General features: G+C 45.6%; 1 protein-coding gene across 4 annotated transcripts in view; it reads right to left on the bottom strand.

Moving 5' to 3' along the window:
* LAP3 (leucine aminopeptidase 3) overlaps window positions 1–12346 on the bottom strand; it is a 30811-nt gene extending 18465 nt beyond the window's left edge. For 2 of the 4 annotated variants that reach the window (XR_010156039.1, XM_063807957.1), the window contains exons 1-7: window positions 11978–12346; window positions 9612–9727; window positions 7713–7767; window positions 7135–7240; window positions 5886–6045; window positions 4393–4557; window positions 568–726 (exon numbers count right to left, since the gene is read on the bottom strand). Coding sequence is in view for 3 of the 4 variants with exons in the window: in XM_063807957.1 (XP_063664027.1) it covers window positions 568–726; window positions 4393–4557; window positions 5886–6045; window positions 7135–7240; window positions 7713–7767; window positions 9612–9727; window positions 11978–12079 (863 nt within the window). In the remaining variant the exon portion in view is untranslated. The remainder of the gene's footprint in view (window positions 1–567; window positions 727–4392; window positions 4558–5885; window positions 6046–7134; window positions 7241–7712; window positions 7768–9611; window positions 9728–11977) is intronic. The other 2 variants (NM_001246465.1, XM_016950969.3) reach the window with 2 other exon arrangements.
* Between the last annotated feature and the right edge of the window lie 5450 nt (window positions 12347–17796).

Below are 17796 nucleotides of genomic sequence, written 5' to 3'. Positions count from 1 at the left end.
TTTCTTTACCTGGAGAATGTCTACAATACCTAGCCCACGGGGGTATGGTTAGGGCTAACACATGCAAAATACCTGATAGTCTCTGACATATTCTAAGCATTTTAGAGGTGGTAGCATAATAAATTTAAAGTAATGTATACCTTCAACCAAACACCATGCTTTTGTATCAAACTATAAACTGGCCAGGCACAGTGGCTCATGTCTGTAATCCCAGCATTTTGGGAGGCTGAGGTGGGCGGATCACTTGAGGCCAAGAGTTCAAAACCAGCCTGGCCAACACGGCAAAACCCCATCTCCACTAAAAATGCAAAAATTAGCTGGGTGTGGTGGTGCATGCCTGTAATCCCAGCTACTTGGGAGGCTGAGGCACAAGGATTGCTTGAGCCTGGGAAGCAGAGGCTGCAGTGAGCCGAGATCACGCCACTGCACTCTAGCCTGGGTGACAGGGTGAGACTGCCTCAAAAAAAAAAAAAAAAAAAATCAAACCAAAAAACCCTATAACCAAGTAATTTAACTGCATACAAATAATTCACCAAAATACAAAGCACGGACACCATAAAAAAATACCTGTCAAAGGTAATTCCTTTCCCAACAAACACCAGGGGTGGTTCGTTTGCATTGGGGCTGCCTTTGTAGTGAATTTCCAAGAAGACTGGGGGCTCGTCAGATCCTTTGGCCACACTGAGGAATGATCCCATTGCCTGTTCCTCAATCCAAGACTTGGGTCTACAGGGTAGAAAGAGGGAAAAAGTAAATATACTGTTAACTTTATTTCAAAATAACAGAAAAAGCTCACCACAGTGTGTGAAAAAGTATAATATACAAACTCTTAAAGTATACGCACATTAAGGTTTCAATTATCAGGTCCCATTATTTGCTTTCTGTATATTCTTGGGCAAGTCACTTGATTCTAAGCCTATTTCCTCATCTATAAAATGAGGTCTGTAACTCTTTCATCAAAAGATTATTGAATTACTAAGAGAAGTCATGTGTGGTACCCTAATACAATGTCAACTAATAGTCTACAGTCTATATAATTAATTTCCTCTCTCCAATCTACTCAGATATTTCTACAATTTTAATTTAAAGATGAAGTTAGAAGGCCGGGTGCGGTGGCTCATGCCTGTAATCCCAGCACTTTGGAAGGTTGAGGTGAGAGAATTGCTTCAGCTCAGGAGTTTGAAACCAGCCTGGGCAAAAAAGTGAAACTGTCTCTAAAACAAATAAGGTAAGATATAATAAAGATGAAATTAGAGGCCAATGAAGGAGGATCACTTGAGGATAGAAATTTGAGACCAGCCTAGGCAACAAGTTGAGACTTGGAAAAAAAAAAAAAAGAAAAAATTAGCCAGGCATGTTGGTGCCTGCCTATTGTCCTAGCTACTGCAGAGGCTAAGACAGGAGGCTCGCTTGAGCCCTAGAGGTCAAGGCTGCAGTGAGCCACGATCTCACCACAGCACCCAACCTGGGCAACATAGCAACACCCTGTCTCTTAAAAAAATAAAATTAGCAATAGGCTCAGAGACCACAAAGAGTGCTTAAAGATAGGTAAGGGGTCCATTGCTTTATTTCTAAAAATGAAAAAAAAAAAAAATGAACCAACGAACAGCAAACCAAAGCTATATCCCAATGACTGGAAAAAAAATATCCTATTTATTTGCTTTTTAAGAACTGTTGAATTCTATCTTTTTAATGTTGTCACACACTGTTTCTCACAGTTTCAACTGTTGCTTGAAGCATCTTTGATTTAAGTGAGAAAACTAGTTAGTTCTTACTTAATAAACATGGGATGGAAACAGTCCTTAGTTCAAACTAGAAAACTGATGCCATATTGCTCTTCTTTCTAGGCTAGGAGCACAAAAGGGCTTTGTATTGATTTCTGGCCACGGTAACTAGGCCAAGAAAGAAATTCTATCCTCCTGCAGACCAGCAACAACCACAGCCAAGGAATGCTCCTCCGGCATTTGCCATCCACTTGTTAAAATGATTAAACTAGGACTGCATCATGGTGGGATGACCAGCACACTTCAAAGGGAAAAAAATTTTAAATCGGAAGATGAAACAGTTTCAAAAATCACTTCAAAAAAAAAAAAAACAACAACAACAAGGCTGTGCAATGTGGGCATTTTAAATCATTAACTCAGTACTTGATGTCTGATTAAAGTCCTGCCCTTGTGGAAGAACTGCCTGTGTTTCTCTGATATACACCGACCTACAATGGAGAGTGCTTAGCGCGGCTATGTCTCAGTTTAACGAGTCATACCCCACCCATGCGTCCTGCCTGGGCTCTGCTGAACTCTTTTCCCTTTGCTCGGCTACAAGTTTTGCAGCTTCCTCACCTGAACTGTCCTGCCCCACTCTCTTGTACTGTAACTTCTAAGCAACCTGCAGGACTCTCCTTAGGCTCCAGTCTTTTTTTGAGACACAGTGTCTCTCTGTCGCCCAGGCTGGAGTGCAGCGGTGCGATCTCAGCTCACTGCAACCTCCATCTCCCAGATTCAAGCAATTCTTGTGCCTCAGCTTCCCGAGTAGCTGGGATCACAGGCACGCACCACCACTCCCAGCTAAGTTTTGTACTTTTAGTAGAGATGGTGTTTCGCCATGTTGGCCAGGCTGGTCTTGAATTCCTGACCTCAAGTGATCCACCTGCCTCAGCCTCCCAAAGTGCTGGGATTACAGTCATGAGCCACCATGCCTGGCCTAGACTCCATATTCTTATTAAAATTTTTATTTTAGAGATAGGTCTTGCTATGTTCCCTAGGCTGGCCTTGAACTTCTGGACTTGACAGACCCTCCTGCCTGCCTCTTGAGTAGCTGCAAATAGAGGCGTGCACAATTGCACCAGCAGCTTCATTTTCTTTGGCAGTCCCCCTCATCCCTCTGATCCTGCAGCACCCTCTGCAAATGCCATTTACCTCCCTATTCTTTCTTACAACATCCTCACTTTCTGCAAGGACAAGGACCACTTCATGCATCTTTGTATGATAAATTCCAGGCACACCAGAGGGGCTGTCATAACCACTATTTGGTGACCAAAAAGATACTTTTATAGAACCTAAACATTGCTATAGATTAAACATATACTAACCATTCCAGAAATTTTATCAAGCTCTAAGTACTGTGCTTTCTATAGACTATTAATTTTTCTTCACTCTGTCTAAACCATAGATGCTTTCGTGAAAAACACCAACTCTAATCACAATTAAGTACTAAAGAATTCTTTTAAATGGAAGTACCCTTGGGAAACAACTTTGACAATAAAGAATTCTTTAGGTCAAACAAATACCTGTTGATTTGTTTTAATTATAAATTCCCAAATGCTCAGAGTTGGTTTGCTTAAAAGGCTGGAGATCCCAAGAGAGCGACGGAACTGGACGAGCAGGCTTTCAGCTCCAACAGCCTCCCACTGACACAGCATTCAGGGACACCTGGGAGCACCAATGCTGCAGTCTAGGCTAAGGGAATCTATGCGGCACAAATTCTCATCCCATGTCTAGTTAGGCATGCTGTGTTCTTCATTTGTGTCCAAAAGTGATGATAGGAATAATTCACCAAAATAAGCCATGTTAAGTTCCTCAAAAAATTAAACAGAGCTACCATTTGATTCAGCAATTCAACTCCTAGGCATATACCAAAAAGAAATAAAAGGTAAAAACAACCAAAGTGTCCATCCCCTGATGGCTTTAGGGAATGGGAAACAGGGAGTAACTGCTAATGGGTATAAGGTTTCCTTTGGGGGTTATGAAAATGTTCTAAAATTGATTGTGGTCATGGTAGCACAACTCTGTGAATATTCTAAATATCAGGCCGCATGTGGGGGGTCATGGCTGTAATCTCAGCACTTTAGGAGGAAAAGGTGAGATTGCTTCAGCCCAGGAGTATAAGACCAGCCTGGGCAACACAGCGGGAGACCCATCTCTACAAAAAATTAAGAAATGAGCTGGGCATGGTGGCACACACCTGTAATCCCAGCTATTCAGGAGGCCAGGGTGGGAGGCCTGAGCCCAGGAATTTGAGCCCATGTTCATGCCTCTGCCCTCCAGCCTGGGCAACAGAGCAAAACCTTGTCTCAAAAAAAAAAAAAAAAAAAAAATCACTGAATTGCACACTTTGCATTGGTGAATTGTATGGGATGTTAATTGTGTCTGAATAACACAGTTATGAAATATACACACACATAGTATATCATGGCACTCGCTCTCTCAAAGGCAAGGAAAGATAGAAAGAACCTCAAACTCAGCTCTATTCCAGCTCCCCATGTGGACCCAAGTGGGTCATCTCAAATCTCTGGTCTCAAGTTATTCCTCTAAAAAGTGAGGGAGCTGGATTTTAGGATCTCAAGGGCTCCTTCTGGCTGTAACATCTCGAGTCTGTGACACAATCCTGAATTACCTGATATGGACCTCGGTTTTACTACTAGCACTTTTGAGATTCTTCTCAATAATTTCGGCAAATCTGGTTGGCGTCATCTCATTGGCTGGCGTCTCCATCAATTGGCGTGCCAAGTTCTGCCCAGAAGCAAACAGGACTCCTTTCTGCCAGGCCTCCTGATCCCCACTGGCAGAAGAAAGATAAAGTGACTGTCAAACAACCTCTCAAGAATGCTGACTGCCTGCCAACTAAGAGACACTCTTACCTTACAGAAAACAAAAGAGGAAGACTACAAATCAAAAACAATTGGCACACAGGACCTGGATTCATTTTTTGTGATCTGACCCAGGGCAGCAGATGGTATGGTGCAGAAAGCTAGAAAACATGGCCACACAAAGCAGAACCAGAGGGTATCCGGTCAGGCACTTCCCTTCAGAATCCTCATCTACATGAAAAAGGGCCTGTGCTGTGGGGTCTTTGAAGCTCTAAATCTACCACATAAATGAAGAGAAGAGGCTTCCACAGAAAAGCCCGTTTTGTTCTCTTCACTGTATCAGGAATGCTGCAGCCCCAAATGCTAACTGCAAAGCAAGCGTATGGCAATGGCTCTAACGTGGCAACTGAAGACCTTGTTGCTTTCTTTTACCTAAGTCGGGGCTCCAAATTCCAACCCATCCGTAAGCAGGACCAGCTTTAGAAGAGAAAGGATACAGGCACGTGTTTCACAACCCTGGCTCTTCCTGTGGCAGCACAGAGGTGGGTGAGTAACAGTAGATGGCCTAGAAGGCCTGCCACCTGCCCCCTACTTGATGTGCTCTTTTGGATGATGATACAAACCCCATGAAATCGGTATTACAACTCTAGTAAACAAATGCAGAAAATGAAGCACAGAGATTTCAGCCACGTAACCAGCAAGGTCCCCCAACGAGTAAGTGGTGGAGCCAGGACTTAAGCCCATGCTGACTGGCTGCAGAGCCCGCACTCTCCCCCACTCCCCACAGCTGCCAACCCTTGGCCAGTGCCAGGGCCCCCACTGTGCTTGGCACCATCTGCTGAAGGTCTCATCTTATTTATTCCTGATGGCAGGGACCCCACTAGCCCACAAGGGCAAGGACCAAGCATCCAGAGGATCTCTTCATCTGTGTGGAGCTTGTGTTTAGCACAAGGCCAGCAGGTGCCAGGTAAATGAATGAACATTATCTGGGTTGAAACCTGTGGGATATGTCTGTCATGTCATTCCTCCCTCTCAGGTAAGAGCTACCTGGTTATGGCTTCCTTGTAATCAGAGCAGGGAGGGGTCAGGGAGTCATGGGGGAATCAGACATATGCCGAGAGCCAGGAGCAGAGCTTGGGCTTAATTTTGACCACATTATTAAAATGGCTGAGGCAATGGGGAGGTCACAGCCAAGCCATGCAGCTGTGGGTGGCGCTGAAAAGCAGGCAGCTCATATCCCAAAAGCCAGGCTGTCAGAACGCCAGGGAGCACCACCCTCCTCCTAATTTGCTTCCATCACCTTCCATAGAGCTTCGCCGACACGGCCATCTTCTTTTTTTGCTTTAGGTCATCGTATTCATAGAGACCGAGCACCGCTCCCTCCGCAGCAGCCTGAGCGTCTCCACAGGGATCCACCTCCACAGACGAGAGCTCCAGGTCTTGAATCTGCCTGCACCCCGCTTGAAAAGACAGAGGAATCAGAAAACTGGAGTCAGTCCAAGACAACTCAAAGAGCAGACAGCAGAGGCATGATGTGATGTGCTGAGAAAACAGCCCTGGGGTTCAAATCCCAGCCCTGATACCCGAATGTTCTGAGCCTCATTTCCTCTTCTGTAAAATGAAGACGTGAGTGCATTTTACAGCAAGTACCTCACTCCCAGGTGGTGGTGAGGACAGGCTGATGGAGAGAATGAATAGCTCCTCCCAGAGCCGTACAGGCTCTCAGGAAGTGGCAATTATTCCTAGGATTATTTCTGAAACACTATGATTTCCTGATGAAGCTTCCCAATTGCCAAGAGCTTCACTGATTAAAAATGACAGGGAAATGATGACGCTGAAATTATATCCAAAGAACTGAGCAAAGTCCATTATTAACACAGCATTTTATTAAGATCAGGTCAGCAAAAACTCTCAAAAGTTATTAAATAACCACTTCAATGATATTTGAAGTAAAGTTAATGAGCATTTATAATATACACAGGCCTAAATAGTAATCAAGCCAATTGTCACTGTTTCAGAAATGTTTTACAAAGCATCTTTAATCATGGCTCTTGACGGTATTAGGCCCGTCCTGCTGCTTAATGCTAAGTGACTCAATGGCCTCTGCCTGGGACATACTAGGACAGGCACACACCTTTGGCTAGTGATAAACAAGCACGCCACGCTTTGCTTCCTTAGTCTCTTTATTTGTAAAATCTGATGACTCTGTGTTATTTAAAAGTCGGGAGGCATCAGGGTGGCATTACAAAAAATCTATACACTACAGGTTCTGGGAAAACACAGCTCTAATATGACAAGAGCGAACAAATGGTAGTAAAACACCCAAACGAGATATAGATATATTAAAAATAAAATTCCATTAGCTAACCTTCTGTATTTATCATAAGGGCAATCATATTCAGCAAGAGGAACTGAATTTTTGTTAAGATGAATTATTTCTGTGTGAACGTGGTAAGGGGTGGCAACTGGTAAAAGGACAAAAAGGGGAAAGAGAGGTCATCAAAAAGAGTGGATCCTCAGGATTCTTTAAACTTAAAAAGTGAAATAACCTGCAACAGCAGCTCTGATGTTTTCTTTGCCTTCATGCCAGTTTTCCTGTTCGTCGATTCCAGCTGCCTTTTTGCCGAGGCCAACTAGCACCACGCTGGGGAAGTCCTGTCCCACAGATACACCAAATCAACCACTTTATTTCTTTCAAGCGTTCATTTCCAGCAAGGAATTCTACATGTGGAGACTCACTGAGCTCCCACACAATTACTTTAACTGCAGCAACAGGGCTAAACGCACGGTGAAATTTGGTTGTGGCTTTTTTTTCTTAAACCTTTGTGTCCTGGCAAAATTGTATAACTTATATGTTTGAGAGGCAGAGTAAGTGAGGATACTCTTGCAAATAATTCTGTGTAAGCCAGAGCCACAACCGGATAAAGAAAGCCTTCAGATTGAGGAATATAAGATAGGCAGTAGTTTTTGACAGCAAATCGCCTCTTAATCTTAAATGTTCTGCTTAATACTGGAATAAAATCATACAATCCAACACATAATGTTTAGTATGACTAGACAGCCCCAATACTTGGTGTACAGTCGGTGCTCATTGAGGGTTTACCAAATGATCACGTTCTTCTCATACCTGATGCAGACCATAAAAGGTTCGAGTCTTGCCTGCCTTCAGAGGTGGTCCAGATCTAAAACAAGAGGAAATAGTCGTTTTAAAACAAGTATTTTGCTCGGTTCACTTGGGAAGGCACACTTACATACTCAGCATTATCACACTATTCTGCTAACTGCTTCCATGGTCTTTTTCACTTATGTTTTTATCCAAATACAGAATGCTCTCAAGCCAGATTTCTTTCTTTTTTTTTTTTTTAATAGAGACAGGGTCTCACTCTGTTGCCTAGGCTGGTCTCAAACTCCTAGGCTCAAGCAATCCTCCCACCTCAGCCTCCCGAGGTGCTAGGATTACAGGTGTAATACAGATTACACTGCTGATCTACCGTGCCCAGCCCAGATTTCTTAGGTGTAGCCTTTCTAATTCTAGCTCAAAAACTATTTAACAAACTTTCAGATTAGATCTAACACAAACATATTTAAAAACAATGGAAAGCAAATGCTACAGCTGCACAAGGCATCTGAGCACAGATTGACGCTGAACCGAATGAATCTCAAACCTTTTTCAATAAAAGCCACAAGACACCAAAAACACTGCAGTAATCTAAGTGGTGGTTGGCTTGGAAGTTGTATATCTATGTGGTTTCTCCACAGACTAGATACCCGAACCGGATACTGACTATCCTGGGCAATTTCCAAACAAAACAGATCCATGACTATAAGAGGCCCGTAGCACAGATGCTCTGGAATGCAGCTGACAGCCATCCATTAGCAAGGCAGGCGTTCTGTACTCACAGGTTAGCTTTTGGATTAATGAATTAATCAATGCACTTGAGAATGCTCTGTGTACTACAAGAACTGATAAAAAATTGAGAGGAGATACAAATTCTCTTAACCGATTATTAGTTACTATAATTATTAGACTGCATCTATTAGGTTCTAATAAGCTATCTATAATCCGAATAATACATAGTTGCAGTGGTTTACATGGATACTTCCATGTCTGCCAAATACAGCGTGCAGTTACAATGTTTCCCTACCATCAGGATCTCCAGCCCCATGGAGACTTTTTGTATTTTAACTATATCCTCAGGTGATTCACAGATATTTTAAATTTTGAGAAGCCATTGAAACTTCAGGCATGCAATAAAAGAGCAAAACCCTTAGGCTGCTATTAACTATCCTAGGGATCCTGCTCTCACAAGAAAAGGGGAGTTAAAAGAAGTAGAGAGGCTGGTGGGAAGGCAGCTGGGAGGAAGAGGGTGGGGAAAGTGAATTTGAGCCAGGAGGGTGGGCTGAGGAAATCTGGTACTTTCCAGATTATTCTGGATCAGTCTTCCACAATAGATTTCTGATTGGGCTGGAAATGGCCTGACTTCCCAGAACTGCAGACCCATCCATACTGAAACAGAAAGTACCAAAGTGCATTCCAAAGACACATGCTTTCACTTCTGCTTCTGGCCAGAGCACTTCCCGGCATTGTCTCTTCTGACAAAAAGGCATAGAAAAATATTCTTGGCCTGGCACAGTGGCTCACACCTGTAATCCCAGCACTTTGGGAGGCCGAGGCAGGCAGATCACTTGAGGCCAGGGATTCAACACCAGCCTGGCCAACAACAGTGAAACCCAACTCTACTGGAAAAAAAAAAAAATACATATATATATATATATATATATATATATATATATATATATGAAAGCCGGGAGTGGTGGGGCATGCCTGTGATCCCAGATACTTGGGTGTCTGAGGCACGAGAACCACCTGAACCCAGGAGGCAGAGGTTGAAGTGAGTCAAGATCGTGCCACTGCACTCCAGCCTGGGCAACAGAGCAAGACTCTGTTTCAAAAAAGAAAAGAAAGAAAAAATACTGTTTCGATTTGGGGGCACTTTAAGAACTAGAGCCCACAAGCAACACTTACATGTTTAAAGTCTCTCTCAGCTTTCCAGCTAACAATTTATCAAAATTCTCTCCTGCACTTGTGAACTGTGGCACATCATCTTCTTTTTCTTTGGAATAGATTCCTAAAACAAGGCCCTGGGAATAAGCAAAAAACGTAAATATAATAGAATTAGAGTAGATCCCTTAGAGAGGCTCAGGAGTCCCCAAATTCCAGAAGGAACAAATAATTCCACCCAAACCGTGTCCTCCCCATGGACAGAAGAAAGCAAAAAAAGAAGCAGGTGCTGGGGTCAGCTACATGTGCACCTGCCCAAGTGTTTCAGATTCCTGCCAAAGCAAGACCCATCACTGCCCGTCCTGGACATTGCCCTGGGTTTCTGTGCTCACTCCCAGGAGACAGCTTCACTTTCAAATAAAGCAGAAAGATGTTTTGTTTAAGAAAAATCTATTTGTCACCAAGATAGACCCTGAAAGGATTCAGAACATGCCACTCCAAAATATACCGCTTTGGCACATTAGTTATTTTCAGCCAAAGGCGCTTGAGAAACAGCAGGTGCAGAGGTACTCTCTGACCTCCCTTTCTCCCTAAAAGCAGGTCACACAAATTCCCATGAGAAAGGTGATCTCCCTGTACCAGGAAAAGGAGAACATTCTTATCACCAGAAACTGGAAGTCAACACCAAAATGGACCTGTACAAATAAACCTACTGAACTCACCCTTATCTTCTGTTAGTTACCCCCATATGATTTCCTAGTCATTATTCCACAATTTACTAACCCAAGCCCCTTTGTCTTGTCACACCCCCACAATGCATTGTTCTTTGTTTAAAAAGGTATACAAGCTTTTGGGCCCAACGCTTCTTCAGGTCTTCATTTTCCTCTTGCAGACTCCTGTGTACACGTAAAAATAGTAAATAAAATCTGTATCCTTTTCTCTTGTTAATACATCTTATGTCAGTTTTCTTAGGCCCAGCCACAGAACCTAGGAGGATAGAGGGAAGATTTTCCTCCCCTACAATCCTCAAGTGCAAATCCCAGATATTCTAGGATGCCGTTCCAGTCAAGCCAATGGCTGTGCCTCCCATCGTAAGGACTGTTGCCACGTAAGGACTGTGGTCAACACAGAGGCTGTAAGAGAAGTACCAACTTCCTAGGGAGGGTAGAAGCATTCTGCTAAGCACTTGGCGGCTCACTCCCTTCATCTCCTTCACAAGTCTCAGGTCTCAAATACCAGAAATGAGGAAGCAAACCTAGTAATACTTAGTATTTACTTTTGCACGGCAATTTATGACTTTAAAAATGTTTTGTCTGCCTCATGGCAACTCTGTGAGGTGGAAAGAACAAGTACCCTTACCCCCCTTGACCGATAAGGAAACTGAAACCTAGTTTGAGACAGGAGCTCCTGTGTGGTAGGACTGAGTGAGAATCCAGATGTCTTCCCGCCCAGCAGTTGATCTTTCCACAAAACCACACAGACACTTAGAATAGTGCCCTCTCGGTCTTTTCCACCAAAGAAAACAGCCTTCCTTGGCATTGGTAACTCTGCCAGGTTCTAACTTCCCTAAGATTGTTCACTCCCCGGGAATCAATGGAGCCAACTGAGCAACTGTTATCTGGGTAGGCTGTGGCACAGTACTGGAGACAGCACTGGTCAGGCGACTGGTCCCTCCGCCACTGAGATACCTGCAGGAGACTGGAGCTCAAGCTCCCCCTAGAACGTTCTTCTGCAGGGACAGTCATCTCTTTCTGGTGCTTAGGCATGACTCCCAAGCTTGTGCTGGTTCCGAGAGCCATTCCCTTTGCAGATCCTTCACATCTGAAGAGCGACCTTCGTAATTTTTTGGAGTTCACTTTTCTTCTGGAAGATGCTCTTAATTCTGGGAAACGTGGGTCTCTCCGCAAAGCCCTTTTCTCTAGAGAGGCATGCATTTCCTCTAGAAACCCTTCCAAGCCACTTAACTCCCTGACCTTTCACTTCCGCGGGGGAAGGAGCCCTGTGACTCTGGGACCTCAGAAACCCTTTCACCTTGGCAAACTCGGGCTTCCTCCAAGCTCGAATGGGAGCCCCACCGCCGCGTCTTTCCCTGGGTTACTGCCAGGACCGCGGGTGACGACTGGAGCAAGTGCGCGGCCGAGCGGAGCCGGGTAAAGGGCGGCTACAGCCATCACCCCCTAGCCCCGAGCGGGGAATCGCGCCCTCAATACGACCGCTGGGGTCCTCAGCGGCCTAGGCCGATCCCCGCAAGGAGATAATTTTTCTTTTAAACTGATTTTTGCAACTTGGCTTGGGCGCCCGGGACACCGCGGCTTCGACCAGCCCCGCAGCCCCGGTAGCCCACGGGCAGGGCCCCAGCGGCGGACCATGAGCGAGCCGCCGCCTCTCACCTTCGTCATGTCTGCGGTGGAGAGACTCCGGCTCCCGAAACGTCTCACGGCCAGACGTCGGACGACTACTCGCCCCGCAGCCGGAAGAGGCAGCAAGAACATCTTGTCGGCTCGGCCCCTCGCACCGCCCTCCAGCGAGCACGTGGAGAGCGGTGGGCGGGCGCGCCTTGGGGCGGGGCTTTCGGGGCGCAGACGGCGTGCGCGCGGACTGGCTCGGGCGCCGGGCGAGCGGACGTGCGTCTAGGGGGCGGGGCGGATGGGCGGCACCGGCCGACTGGACCGCTGGGATCAAACCGCGGCTGTGGAGGGGACTCAAGGGTGTGCCCGCATTCGTGTGCGCCCGCATTCGTGTGCGCGTGCGCATGCGGGCGGGGGCGAAAAGGCGGGGCTTCCGGACGCGGTTGACAGTCCCGGGACCAACGCGAAGTAGAGGGGCGGGACCGATAGGGTGACGTCACACGATGGGTGGGGCGGAGGCGGGGCGAGTTCTGCAAGCGGGCGTGGGCGGAGCGCTGGGCAACTCCCGGGAAATAGAAACTGAGTGCCAGAGCTTGTTGTCAAGGTTGCTGAATAGACGACTGCATAGTGAAGACACTCCCACTGAGTTTTCGTTTGTTTGTTTGGTTTTTTTGAGTCGGAGTCTCGCTCTGTCACCCAGATTGGAGTGCAATGGAGCGATCTCCGCTCACTGCAACCTCCCGCTGCCTAGTTGAAACGATTCTCCTGCCTCGTCCTCCCGAGTAGCTGGGATTAGGGGCGCCCGCCACCACGCCCAGCTAATCTTTGTGTTTTTTTGTTGTTTTTTTGGATTTTTTTTTGAGGCGGAGTCTCGCTCTTGTAGCCCTGGCTGGAGTGCAGTGGCGCAATCTCGTCTCACTGCAACCTCCGCCTTTCGGGTTCAACAGATTCTCCTGCCTCAGCCTCCCGAGTAGTTGGGACTACAGGCGCCCACTACCACACCTGGCTAATCTTTGTATTTTTAGTAGAGACAGTGTTTGGCCATGTTAGCCAGGCTGGCTTTGAACTCCTGACCTCTGGTGATCCACCCGCCTCAGCCTGCCAAAGTGCTGGGATTACTTACAGGCGTGAGCCACTGTGCCCGGCAACTCTTTGTATTTTTAGTAGAGACGAGGTTTCACCATGTTGGTCAGGCTGGTCTCGAAGTCCTGACCTCGTGATCCACTTGCCTCGGCCTCGCTAAGTGCTGGGATTACAGGCGTGAGCCACCGCACCCGGCCTGAGTTATTTTTATTCGTGTCCTTTCATCTGTTCCACAGGTGCAACGGTGTAAATACTGTTTTTGAAAATGATGTAACACTATTAGGTTCGTTGACTCGTGCACATAGCAAGTCAATACGCCCAGACACCAGGGTTGCAGCAGAGAAAGAGGTGTAATCATGGAGTCGCCAAAGGAGGAGATGGGAGGAAACCTCAAATCCATCTCCCTGAGGAATTTGGGGTCAAGGTTTTTAAGGGTTTTGGAGAGGGCTATAGTGTGGAGATCGTTGATTGAAGAGTGCAGGGTGAAGTCATAGGACAGGGCGTTGAAGAACCTGTATTCTTAAGCTGACCCCATTCCTCTCTGGGGATCTTCAAACTGGTAGCTGGAATTCAAGGTCTGAAAAATATCTTAAGCGATCCTTAAACAGAAAGCTTATGATTCTAATGTCAGAGATCCTGTCTATAGGAACAATGGGAATGCAAATGGTCAGTATGTAGTGCTAGGTGACTTTTAGCAACAAGGAAGTGGGCCAAAGTACAGCCTGATTAATGCTTAATTATAACTATATTTCTGCCTAGAACTTGGCATGAAATTTTTGTCAACACAGTGGGGATGGTTTCAATAGAAAGTTTTCAAGTAGTGCTCAATATTTTTATATATTTTTATTTTCTGTAAAGCATTTTGTTTTTTTAATTCCTTATTTTTTACTTTTTTTTTTTTAACGGAGTCTTGCTCTGTCACCCAGGCTGGAGTGCACTGGTGTGATCTCAGCTTACTGCAACCTCCACCCCTGGGTTCCAGCGATTCTCCTGCCTCAGCCTCCCAAGTAGTTGGGATTACAGGCGCCCGCCAACACGCCTGGCTAATTGTATTTTCAGTAGAGATGGAGTTTCACCATGTTGGCCAGGTGGGTCTTGAACTACTGACCTCAAGTGATCCACCCGCCCTGGCCTCCCAAATTGCTGGGATTACGGGCGTGAACCACCGCGCCCGGCTGGTTTTAAATTTCTCATTGTAAAAAAAGTACACAGCTGAATGCAACTCGGAGAATATGGGTAAGCACAAGGAGGGATACAAAAATTGTTCTTAATAATGACACCAGCCAGCTGGGTGCAGTGACTCATGCTTATAATCCCAGGACTTTGGGAGGCCGAGGTGGGAGGATCGACTCAGCCCAGGAGTTCAAGACCACCCTGGGCAAGGTAGTGAGATACCCATCTCTACAAAAAGTTAAAAAATTAGCCAGATGTGTGCCTGTAGTCCTGCTAATGGGGAGACTGAGGTAGGAGGTTTGCTTGAGCCTGGGAGGTTGAGTCTGCAGTGAGCCATAATTGCACTACTGCACTCCAGCCTAGGTCACAGAGCAAGACCCCATCTCTTTTTAAAAAAATTACACCACTGTTGATCTGATTGCAATTTTAGCTGAGGTGCAGGGGTGTGGGGAGGCTTACACCAGCTGCAGTGAGCAAAGTCTTCACCTTGAGCTCAGTTGCAGGAAAGAAAGAATGTCTATTTCACTCTCCAAGGGCTAGACACTCCAGAGGAGAGATTTGATCTTCCTCTCTTGAAGGCTGAGTGGGTTGGACTGGTAGGTCCACTCTGGCTTCCACCTTCTCTAGATAGTTAAAATGGAGTTGCATCATAAACTCAATAAACTCACCAAATTTTATCTATATTTGCTTCAAAGACAGCGAAATCTTTACATTCACTTTACAGCTCTTCCCTCCTTCCAACGTGATAGATCAGGCCGCAGTTTCTGAAACTAAAAAATGGAATGCGAAAACCTGTCCCCTCCTTGGTATGTGAGTAGAGGGTCTCTGAGCTTCAGAGGCATCCAAGCCTCAGAGCTGTAGGTTACCCTTGTCTGTATCTGCTCAGCTGAATTTATTACCTGTTTTATTCACTTGCGGGTCCAGCCTGAGACTCTGGTGTATCATTTACTTTTCTCTTTGCTTCAAGGACCACACCATTTACATTTTCACATGCCTAATGGTACAAAAGAAAAGTACATTTCACAGTCTACAAATAATTAGGATTGTGGATCACTTTGGGATGAAAGATTTAGTCATCCTTCAAACCCTAAGTTTACAAGGTGCTTAAGATGTTTTTCTGTTAGAAATCATGGAATAAAAAAGAATCTAAAACGGTGTCCCTGTCTTCAAGGATTTTATTATTGTAGAGGGGGCAAAACTTAACCTCTACCATCTTAGGGTCTCCAGCTGGGCCTGAGAATTAAGTTGACATAAGACAGATTAACAAGAGAAAAACATATTAATTGGCTGGGCACAGTGGCTCACACCTGTAATCCCAGCTCTTTGGGAGGCCAAGGCAGGTGGATCGCTTGAGCCCAGGAGTTCGAGACCAGCCTGGGCAACATGGCAAAACCCTGTCTGTACAAAAAATACAAAAAAAAACAGCCATGTGTGGTGGTGCATGCTTGTAGTGCCAGCTGCTCGGGAGACTGAGGTAGGAGGATCACTTGAACCTGGGAGATTGAGGCTTCAGTGAGGCATGATTGTGCCAGTGCACTCCAGCCTGGGTAACAGAATGAGACCCTGTCTCAAAAAATAATAATCATCATATATATATATATATATATATATATATATATACACACACACACATATAAATTTTATTTAATAGTTTTGCATGTACTTGGAAGCCCTTACAGGAAAATCGAGACCCCCCAAAATGGTTAGGCCTAAGTGCTCATATACTAGGTTGAACAAAAATAGTAATTTTGAAAAAGTATATTTATATGGGAAAACTAAAGGAAATAAAGGTTAGTCTAACAAGAGTTGTTTGTACAGATTTCTCTCGGCCTTGACTCTCCCTCTTTGGTGATAATGTTCCTTTCTTTCTGGTGCAGGGAGGGCAGCATTCACATGAGAGCTGATCTCCTGCTTTCAGGAAGTAAAGAGAGGCCAGAGTACCCTTCTTGCATCTGCTGTATTTTAAGTGCCTTTAGCTCAAAAAAACTTTATGTCAAAGTTTGATATTCTGCTGTCCTCTGTTATCTAGTAGAGGCAAGAGATATGGTGATTGTAAAAATATTGTTATAAAAAAAGAAAAGGCAGTGTTTCACAGAGTTATATGTGCATATGCTCCTGTTCCTTCTGCTCCCTTCTTTGCTTGACCAATGCCACTTCTTCCAAGAAATACTTGCTGACCTTCCCTGTCTGGGTTATGTGCCCTCCCTCTGCTCCCAAAGCGGCCTGTCTCAAAGTGCCAATCACCTGTATTCTTGCAACTGTTCAATGGGTTCTCCTTGCCCGCTGCCTAAACAGCCAATTTATCAAGACAAGGAATTTGCAACAGAAAAAGAGTTTAATTCACACAGAGCTGGCTGTATGGAAAACCACAGTTTTATTATTACTCAAGTCAATCTCCATGAAAATTTGGGGTTCAGAGTTTTTAAGGATAATTTGGTGGGTAGTGGGTCAGAAAGTGAGAAGCGCTGAGCTGGGTGCCATGGCTGATGCCTGTAATCCTAGCACTTTGGGAGGCCAAGGCGGGCGGATCACCTGAGGTCAGGAGTTCAAGACCAGCCTGGTTCAATATGGTGAAACCCTGTCTGTACTAAAAATACAAAAATTGCCAGGCACAGTGGCTCACGCCTGTAATCCCAGCACTTTGGGAGGCCGAGGCAGGTGGATCACAAGGTCAGAAGATCAAGACTATCCTGGCTAACACGGTGAAACCCCGTCTCTACTAAAAGTACAAAAAAAAAAAAAAATTAGCTGGGCGTGGTGGTGGGCGCCTGTAGTCCCAGCTACTCGGGGAGGCTGAGGCAGGACAATGACATGAACCCAGGAGGTGGAGCTTGCAGTAAGCCGAGATTGCACCACTGCACTCCAGCCTGGGCAACAGAGCGAGACTCCATCTCAAAACAAACAAAAAAAACACAAAAATTAGTGGGCTGTGGTGGCGCACGCCTGTAATCCCAGCTACTGGGGGAGCTGAGGCAGGAGAATCGCCTGAACCCGGGAGGCGGAGATTGCAGTGAGCCGAGATTGCACCACTGCACTCCAGCCTGGGCAACAGAGCGAGACTCTATCTCAAAAAAAAAAAAAGAAAGAAAGAAAGAAAGAAAGCAGCAGCAGCAGCAGCAAGATGGAATCAGCTAGGGCAGCAAGATGGAATCAGTTATGTCAGATCTCTTTTGCTGTCACAATTTTATTTTTCTTTATTTATTTTTTCTTTTTTTTTGAGATAGAGTGTCACTCTTGTCGCCCAGGCTGCAGTGCAGTGGCGCGATCTTGGCTCACTGCAGCCTCCACCTCCCAGATTCAAGTGCTTCTCCTGCCTCAGCCTCCCCCAGGTAGCTGGACTACAGGCATGTGCCACCACGCCCGGCTAATTTTCTGTATTTTTAGTAGAGACAGGGTTTCACCATGTTAGCCAGGATGATCTCGATCTCCTGACTTCGTGATCCGCCTGCCTTGGCCTCCCAACGTGCTGGGATTACAGGCGTGAGCCACCGCTCCCGGCCTGCTGTCATAATATTCTTAGTTATAGTATTTGCAAAGGTGGTTTCATTCTCATTGTCTTTTTCCCCCCAGTCATCTAGGGAGCCATGCCTTTTTCATCTCTGCAT

Source organism: Pan troglodytes, chromosome 3 (genome assembly GCF_028858775.2).
Source record: "Pan troglodytes isolate AG18354 chromosome 3, NHGRI_mPanTro3-v2.0_pri, whole genome shotgun sequence".
NCBI lineage: Eukaryota > Metazoa > Chordata > Mammalia > Primates > Hominidae > Pan > Pan troglodytes.
The sequence above is the reverse complement of the archived record's forward strand: the minus strand, read 5'-3'. Positions and strand labels throughout refer to the sequence as shown.